Raw genomic sequence first — 9,613 nt, 5'->3', positions numbered from 1 at the left:
AGCAGTCTAACTTCCCGGCGGCTCCTCTGACGATCGCCGCCTTCTCCGACGCAGGAGCGGCTCGTGAGAGGAGCCGCTGCAGCGTCTGTGAAGTTGAAAAAAACTTCGGCCCGTTTCCGTGCTCGGCCGCGGCAGGCTACAGGTGCCGCGGTCTGCAGCTGCCGACATCCATTTTGACTTTTTTTTTTTTTTAGTTGAAAGACGCGACGGTGGCTCCTCTCATGATCCCCACCTGCGTCGGAAGTCCGACACAGGCGGGGATCGTGAAAGTAGCCACCGCCGCGTCTTTCAAAGAACCGTAAGCCGTGCATGCGCACTTCCTATGTGTCGCTACAGCTCACAGAAAAGCGTCGCACACTTAGGAACTGCGCATGCGCGGCTTACCATTTTATTATATTAGATACCCCCAAATAGCCCCAGGAACAGGTCTAAAACCCAAGGCACCAAGAATTTTTTTTTGGTTGGTCTGTGTAATAATTCAAAAGTGGGTCTTTTTCATATGATATCAAACTATGCAAAAGAAAACACATGGTCTTGGAAGATGTAGAAAAATGAGCATTCTAGTGAAGCATGACAAAGGTTCTAGAATGTGACAGCTAAGATCTAATGCTAACAATTTCAAGGTCCATACAAATCCACATTCCTCTACTATATACAATTAAGTAAAAAAACAGAAATCAGAAGGCAAGGAGCAAAGTCTGTGTGTCCAGGGATCAGATCCCAAAGGACTTATCAACCAACAAAAACACTCCTAGCATATCAGGTTATCCATACCAGAGATGAAGGATCCATTGATGAAGACAGTAAGTGATGGGGTCAGAGCTTTTTTTATTCTACCACAGGTCACTAGAATGATTCATTCTTAGATATAATTTACAAAATGCTTCTTACTATGATTTTATTCTTTATTTATTTATATACCACTTATATCCTAAGTGGTTTTAAATTCAGGTAATTTATCATATTTCCCTAATCTGTCCTGGTAGGCTCAAACTCTATCTAGTGTACCAGGGGCAATGAGGGGATTAAGTGACTTGCCCAGGGTCACAAGGAGCAGTGAGGGATTTGAACCCACAACCTCAGGGTGCTGAGGCCACACATTCCCCACAAGATCATTTCTGGAGCAAAAAAATACAAAAACCCCTGTTTCATTATAATATTTTGGTATAAAAGTTCATATGTTGACTCCACTGATCAAACAGACACTAGGTCTGGGTCAGGGTCTGCTCTGCAGGATCTGAAATGTGATTTAGGATGGCTCACGTCTGACCCAGTGAAGCCTTAAACAACATCAGCACATATCAGTAAGTTAGAAATAGGGAAGGGAAGTGACACCCTGATTTTGCAATAATTTCAAACCTCCTGCAAAAACTGCAGATTATGATTTTAAAGGAAAACCTTTACTAGATTTCTAAATTTCAGTAGAATTATTTACTATGACATGTTGATAGAAAGGTCAATAGCCCTGCTATTAATAGATTTTTCCAGGAAGGATTAAACGTGAAATCTGTCTAATGCAGTGCAACTTCTGGAGTGAAGAAAAAACAATGCCAGACTTGGTCAAAACAACTGTATCATTTTTCTAGAACTGTGTCCAGGTGGAAAAGCTGGCAGATCCACACAACAGACTCATTCCTTGTTTCTCACTTCCACAAGTGACCAGACCTTCCTTAAACTAACTTTTACTTCTTAAACCAACTTGTACTCTGTACCAAATTAGAACATAGATCATAGAACATGATGGCAGAAAAGGGCCACGGCCCATCTAGTCTGCCCATACTAATGGCCCACCCCCTAACTAAAGCTAAATTTTGCAAAGAGTGAAAAAAAAAATTAAGAATTATTTTTAAGTCTGCTACTATTTAGGTTCAGGGAATGCTCCAAGTCATGCTTCCTTTTCAGCACCCTGGCTAGTTCCATTAGACCTTTTTGAGCTAAGGAGCATTGCAGCTTTTGGCCTAGTGCAGGGGTAGGCAATTCCGGTCCTCGAGAGCCAGAGCCAGGTCAGGTTTTCAGGATATCCACAATAAATATGCATTAGATAGATTTGTATCTCAAGGAGGCAGTGCATGCAAATCTATCTCATGCATATTCATTGTGAATATCCTGAAAATATGACTGGAATTGCCTACCCCTGTCCTAGTGGCTAGAGCTGTAGCTTCAATACCCTGAGGCTGTGGGCTTAAGTCCAGCATTGCTCCTTGTGAACCTGGGCAAGTCACTTAACGCTCTATTGCCTTAGATATATTGTGAGCTCACCACAACAGGTAGGGGAAAATGCTTGAGTACCTGAATGTTAAAAACCATTTAGACAATCTCCACCGATAGGCAGTATATAGGTAACAAATAAACTTACCATACATCTAGCTAGAGCACTATGGAATTCACAGCTGGGTTCTCTATTCCTTTCCAAATGGTCGCTAAATGTCATGTTCTTTTTGACTTCTGCTACACACTGGGTTCTGATTGTCTGATTTGTTTGTATTGTATGCGACGTTGTTTTAATTATGTAACCCGCTTTGTATAAAGCAGGATATAAGTCAATAAGCCATATACCATAAACCATCTCCTCAGTGGCAACTCCTAATGTGAAACTCAGCACAGTGAGCATACATGGAGCAAAAAATATATCTTCTACGCTTTGTGTAATATAAAGATTTTGTCCAGTTTTACTCTCCTGGTCTCAATAAACCAATGAGAGCACTTTTTTTTTAATATGGCAAAATATAAGCATGTTAAAGACAGAATGCATACTTTTGGGCATATTAATGATGGGCAATGTTCAGACAGGTGTATTGCCTTGAAAAATGTCTTCTTATTTGGGACACATGGCTTGATATCTGGTAAGTGCCATGTTGACAATCCAGTGCCTGTTAACTTTCCTTGGTGACTTCTGTGGTTCTTTAGAGCGTGTTAAGTTTCATCTATCTTTTCAATCTCAAATCTTTGCCCTGCTGCCATTTAAGAGATAAAATATAAATGGAGCTTACATGTTAGGCAAAAGGGGAAGGGAAATGGAGAGAATCCTAATGGCTGACCTCCTGAGAAACTGGTTTCAATTCCCACTATAACTTCTTGCAACCTTGAGCAAGTCACTTAATCCTCCATTGCTCCAGGCCCAAATTTTAAATTGTGAGCCCACTAGGGACAGAGAAAGTACCTACATATAGTACAAGTCCATAAATCTGGACAGCTCAGGTATTGGATCAATCCAGGTTTTCAGACAGTATCTTTAAAATTCTGCTTTAAGGAGTAAAGAAGAAATGAACCAGCCAACGTTGTTGATTTCTTCATTAATAAATGCAGAATGTATCATTTATTAAAATGAGTGTATTTAAAGGAATACATAGAAAGAAACTTAAATATTGTTTATCATTGGATTAGACAATATTAAAAGATTAATGTGTTAACAAATTATACGAGGACGCACAACATATAATATGTTCATTTAATGAGTCAAAATGTTGTGTGATTGTGGCACCGAGGTACCCCCCCCCTCTTCAAACCCAGCATGCACCCAAAGAAAGCATGGGTACTTTACTGTAAAATCTATTTTTGAATGTTCCTATTTTCCTACCTCTCTCTCCTTCCCCAAAAGTCTGGATTCTCAGGCAGCTGGAGTGAAATTTTAAAGGGTTCAGCATTTCTGGAAGCCAGATTTGGGGACTTGTACTGTACAGTATAATGCGTACACCACTGTGAACATCTAGTATCACTGAAGAAATGATTACTAGGAGAGAAGATGAGAAAGGGAATCTTGAGAGGTAGGACTATCTGTCATCTAAATACTAACCCCAGACCTGTTTGCTGTGAAAGGGCATCTTCTACAAAGCCACGGTAGTGATTCTCCCACGGCAAATGTACCGAAGACCATAGGAACAGGGGAATCACTAACATGGCTTGGTAAAAGGAACCCTAAGAGTACAGTTTACAATTTTAGCATCTAATACTGTGAGCCAGAGGACTATGCAAGCATCTCTCTCAAGGTAACACCCCCCTTTTTTTTTTTTTTTACAAAACCATAGCAGTTTTTGGCGCTGACCACGGCGGTAACAGCTCCGACGCACATAGGAATTCTATGAGTGTTGGAGCTAAAAAACCATGCTACAGTTTTGTAAAAGGGGGGGGAGGGGTTTATTTACCCCACCAGGGTGCAGGATATGAGGGTGGTTTGAAAAGTTCAGTAAAATATGTTAAACAAATATTTTAAAAAAATTTGAGGGAAGGGGTAAAAAGCGGACCTGATGGACCTCGCGGATCTAAACCCGTACGGCCTTAAAAATCTGAGGTCCGTGTCGGTCCGTGTCCCTGCCGCTTGTAGCTTCTGTCGCTGACAGACCTTGATGAGATTTGAGCGCTGACGGATCCGTCTCAGCATAGGGAGGGAAAAGTGTTAGGATCCGTCAGCGCTAAAAATCTCTTCAAGGTGTCAGAGCCAGAGACTAGTGCTGGAGCGGGGAAAAGAAGTCTCCAAACTCCAGCACTAGTCTCTGGCTCTGACAGACCTCGAAGAAATTTTTCGCGCTGACGGATCCTAACACTTTTCCCTCCCTATGCTGAGACGGATCCGTCAGCGCTGAAATCTCAATCAAGGTCTGTCAGCGACAGAAACTACAGCGGCAGGGACACGGACCGACACGGACCTCAGATTTTTAAGGATGTGACGTGCAATTCAGATTCGTGAGGTCCTGTTGTGTAGGACCCCTGAACGATTTGTTGAAGGGGACGAATAGATTGTTCAGAGGATCCTCCCGACAGCCAGTTCTGTTGGTAGAAACAAAGAAATCCTCCCCTCTTTTTTGCCTGGCTTTAGCACAGAGGTGATCTAGCTGAATACACAGATGTTATTAGTTCTTTTAAAACTGATTACTAGTTTCTACCATTAGCCGAGCGAGGGAAAAAAATTGAAGAGGATGAGCTTTCAGCTTTCTAAAGAAAGGACAGATGTGTCCATTGTTTGTCCATTAACAACATAACATTAAGCCAATCCACCCAAACTGGGGCTTCTCTTTCCTCAACCCAAACTGCGGGAGTTATCTAAAGTCCGCCTTCGCTTTCCCTGCAGCTCAGCTCAGGCCCCCGACTCCCTCGCGGACCTCACGGATCTGAACAGCACGTCACATCCTTAAAAATCCGAGGTCCGCACACTTTTAGTCTGGCTCTGACAGAGCTCTATGACAATTTAACTCTGACGGATCCTAAAAGTGGCACGGACCTCGGATTTTTAAGAACTTGCGGGTTTAGATCCGCGAGGTCCGTCAGGTCCATGAGGTCCGCGTTTTACCCCTTCCCAAAATTTGACAAAACCTATTTTTTTCCAACAGGATTGAACAATTAGACACTCATTGGGCGAAGTGTACAGGCCACGATGGAAACTATGGCCCCCTTTTCTCAAGCCGCAATAGGGTTTTGTAATCATTGGCCGCTACAGTAAAAGCGCAGATGCTCGTAGGAATTCTGTGAATGTTGGAGCTTTTACTGCAGCTTCTGGCGATAAAATACCCAAATGCAGCTTGATATAACTTTTAACAAAAAAATTTGTTTAACTTGGGTTTTCTTTAATCAAACGTTTCAAACCACCCTCATAGGGCTGAACATGAGATAATGGTTACTGTGGATGGGCAGACTGGATGGGCCATTTAGCCTTTATCTGCCATCATGTTTCTATGTTTTCTATCCCAAGCTGTGTTGTATTTGAGCCTTAACAACGTTTTTGAGCTGCCACAAACACTCAATCTTCAAGAGATCTTCTATACTTCATTTAATAGATTTAATATTTAATTTTTTATTTTTTTTTATATAAGTCTTCAGAGTGCCAACCACCAGCCAAATAGTTGTAGGCTTAGTTATTTCATTGGCATATTTGTCTTCATCAGACTTGTTTTTATTTTAGCTAGTCCAGTGCTCTGTGCTTTAAATGTGCATTTTGTGCTTCTTATATCTTTGAATTAAAGACTTTTAGTCGGGATGCAACAGAGGAAACTCGAAGGGGGGTAATCGTTCTTGAAAAAGCCTTCAGGCGAAACATGTCAAGCTGACAGATCCTCACCCGACATTAGGAACAAATGCTCTCAGGTTTAAATAGAGATTGAAAACTGCTGAAGATAAGTACAAAAGCTTTTTTTTAGTAAAGTTGAAGATATATTTAAGAAGCACAAAATGCACATTTAAAGCACAGAGCACTGGACTAGCTAAAATAAAAACAAGTCTGATGAAGACAAATATGCCAATGAAATAACTAAGCCTAAAACTATTTGGCTGGTGGTTGGTACTCTGAAGCCTTATATAAAAAAATTTAAAAAATATTGAATGTATTAAATGAAGTATAGAGGCTGTCTTGAAGATTGCGTCTATGTTTTCTATGACATGAAAATTGACCACTCTCAACATTTTGGATCTGTGATTTTTAGTCATGCTTTTCCAGAGACAGTGACATATAAGAAAAAAATCAGTCCTTACAAAGAGAACTATTGAAACTATGGTCTCCTTTTACGAAGCCGCGTTAGCGGCTTTATCTCACGTGACTTTTATTACACGCTAACCCCCGCGCTAGCCAAAAAACTACCGACTGCTCAAGAGGAGGCGGTAGCAGCTAGCGTGGCCGGCAAATTAGCGCACGCTATTACGCGCGTTAAACCGCTAACGCGGCTTCGTAAAAGGAGCCCTATATGTAAAAAGGCTGGAACGTACAACAGATTTACTTTGCCGGCTCATGGTTGGAACCTCTACCACCGCTTTGTAAAAGAAAGTCTATAGTCTGATAAGATTGAATCATTTGACTTATGGTGGTTTTTCAAAGAGAAAATTGATAAAGATTTTTAAATTGCAAAAATTCAGCTGAATTTGTATAGCGTACACATTCTAAGGGTCGCTTTTACAAAGCCAAGTTAGCGATTCCTGGCGTGGCAACTGCGACCAAGCCCTTTGGATCTGAATGGACTTTATTGCATTTGCCGCACGGGAATCACTACCGTGGCTTAGTAAGAGGGGCCCTAAATTAGGATATTGGCAATTTTAGGGGTCCTTTTATCAACGCTAACTGATTTAGCGCATGATAAAGATTAGTACATGCTAAATAATAAGGCATCCATTATATTCCTGTGGACATCTTAGCATTTAGCGCAAGCTAAATCGGTTAACGCAGGATCCCTTAGTGGATTATATCTAAAAGGATATTCTCAAAATGAATTTGAAATCTTTCAAACATTTTAAATAATTTTAATCAGTTTTAAACAATTATACCTAGTGTAATGAAATTATCTTAATTCCTGAATAATATAATCATCTTTTACTACAAATAGCTTATCCATGTAAAACTAGAGTTTAATACCTTTTCTCTGTTAACCTTATTAAATTTAGAACAAATATTTCCCCTATTATAATTGAGAAAAAAGGACATAGTTAGGTTTTTTTTTTAACATATTGATTCTTCTTTTCCAAATGAACCTGTCCTAAGATAATTTGGCCACTGTGACACATAATTGGAAATCAGGTAATTGTAACACAATTGGAAGGTGGGTCACATACTAGAGACCCAAGAGATTAAAGGGGGGAATTCATCAAAGTATGCTTCTGTGTTAGCATGCATTAAACAGTAAAGATGCCCATAAGAATATATGATTAATTCCCTCCTTAGGGCCATAGGCCTAGATTCACTAAACTCATCGATCCAATCCATAGGCGATCCATGACCGGGCAACCTATTCACTATGAGTCTTCATGCATATATATATATTTTTTTTTTATAATCTTTATTTCATTTTATACTTTTGACATAATTATAAGTCAAAACAAAGAAACAATACAATACCAGTTCCAACATTGAGATAACACAATAATCTATAATAAGAATTTACATAAGAGAAACAAAAAGACTTATTTTTCTCAACTTAAAGACAAAAAAAAAGAAAATTAAACCAATATATATAGTATACTGGATTGTAAAATTAGACCTCAATTAAAGGGGGAGAAGGCAATACATTCACTGAATTTTTTAATCTAACAATATAAGGAAAATAAAAGATGGTAGCTGAGAGGGAACAAGAACCTTATTAAACTGAGCTAGCTTGAAACAGAGATTCTCTCAAGAATACTAAATTTGCTCTTTAGCAGAAATAAATTTTATCAACTGCGGAGATTCAAAAAAAACCAAATCTATTCCCTTGGTAGGTCATCACACATTTACAGGGGAATCTGAGTACGAATGTCGCACCTAACTGCAGGACCCTTGGTCTCAAAATAAGAAACTGTTTTCTTCTCTTTTGGGTCATTCGTGACACATCTGGATACATTCTCAATATTTTAGTCATAAATGGTGTATCCTTAAACTTTTTTTTTTTTTTTTTTTTTTTATTTTATATTTATCAAATTTTACATTTTATAAATCAAGTATCCACTTGTACAGAAAGTTGAAGAAAAGCAGAAAAATAATACTCATAGGTAAAATACATAATAATCAACTAAATAAAAATAAATGTTTAGCTTAAATTCAGCTCAAGTCCTCTAAATTAGATCCAAGATGGATGAGGCGGACATATTAACAGATGCTAACAAATATCAAATCAAGTATTAGGAAAACAAAGTCCCTTAGCTGAGGAAGGATATCATTTATTCAATTGGACCTCGCTTGATTTCCCTTCATCCAGTCGAGTTCCTGCCAGAAAAGCTGTCAACTGGAATGGCTCAAAGAATACATATTTCTTCATATGGTACTGTATTACACATTTGCAAGGGTGTCGTAGGAAAAAGGTCCCTCCAAGAGATATAACACCTGGCTTCATCAAAAGAAACTCTCGCCTTCTTCTCTGGGTTTCCCGTGCCAAATCTGGGAACATTAATATTTTATGTCCAAGAAATTCTTTCATTTTATTCCTAAAGTACATTCTAAGCAACCAGTTTTTATCTGGTGCAAGGGCCACCGTAAGAAGCAATTTGCTATTGATTCTGACAGAGAATGGATGCTTAAGTTGTTCTTTAAGTTTAAGGATACACTTTATTCCTAAAGTTGCTTAGAATGTACTTTAGGAATAAAGTGTATCCTTAAACTTAAAGAACAACTTAAGCATCCATTCTCTGTCAGAATCAATAGCAAATTGTACAAGCAGCGAAGCAGTTGCCAGTATCTCATTATCAGACCTCTCAAGGAAATTTGTCAAGTCCAAACTATCAGCAGATAAATTCTGCTGGTTTGGTTTCTGAGCAGGCGGTCTAGTTGGTAAATAATGTAATCAGAGGTATGCCCCACACCGACCCCACGGATCGCACGCATAGACCATCTTCTAGTCTATAGATGTGGTCCGCTCATGCGCTTGCTCTCTGCACAAGGGGAGGGGCTTTGATGGAACAAAACACACTGCAAGGGGGGCTTGCACAACTTTGGGTTAAAAAGCTATATGGAACAGAACATGCTTTTAACCCACAGGCTCACACTGCAGGGAAGGGCGGCAGAGAGCAGGAGAGTCGGCAGAGCTTGCCTTCTACTGGGATTTCAGGACTGCAGGGATGGGATTTCAGGGCAGCAGATAGCAGGACAGATGGCAAGGACGTGAGCGACTGGTCCTTAGCAGTTACTAGCCCAGTCCAGCCCAGTCGGTGTTCCTTCTTCTGTTTAGTG

At 39.8% G+C, this 9,613-nt stretch overlaps 1 protein-coding gene across 1 annotated transcript in view; it reads left to right on the top strand.

The window, feature by feature from the left end:
- Positions 1–779: 779 nt before the first annotated feature.
- The window catches only part of LOC117349752 (olfactory receptor 8D4-like), a 36,023-nt gene continuing 27,189 nt past the window's right edge, over positions 780–9,613 (top strand). The window contains exon 1 of the mRNA XM_033923342.1: positions 780–803. Coding sequence (XP_033779233.1) covers positions 780–803 — 24 coding nt within the window. The remainder of the gene's footprint in view (positions 804–9,613) is intronic.

This window comes from Geotrypetes seraphini, chromosome 16, assembly GCF_902459505.1.
Source record: "Geotrypetes seraphini chromosome 16, aGeoSer1.1, whole genome shotgun sequence".
Lineage (NCBI taxonomy): Eukaryota > Metazoa > Chordata > Amphibia > Gymnophiona > Dermophiidae > Geotrypetes > Geotrypetes seraphini.
This window is presented reverse-complemented; position numbering and strand designations above follow the sequence as displayed.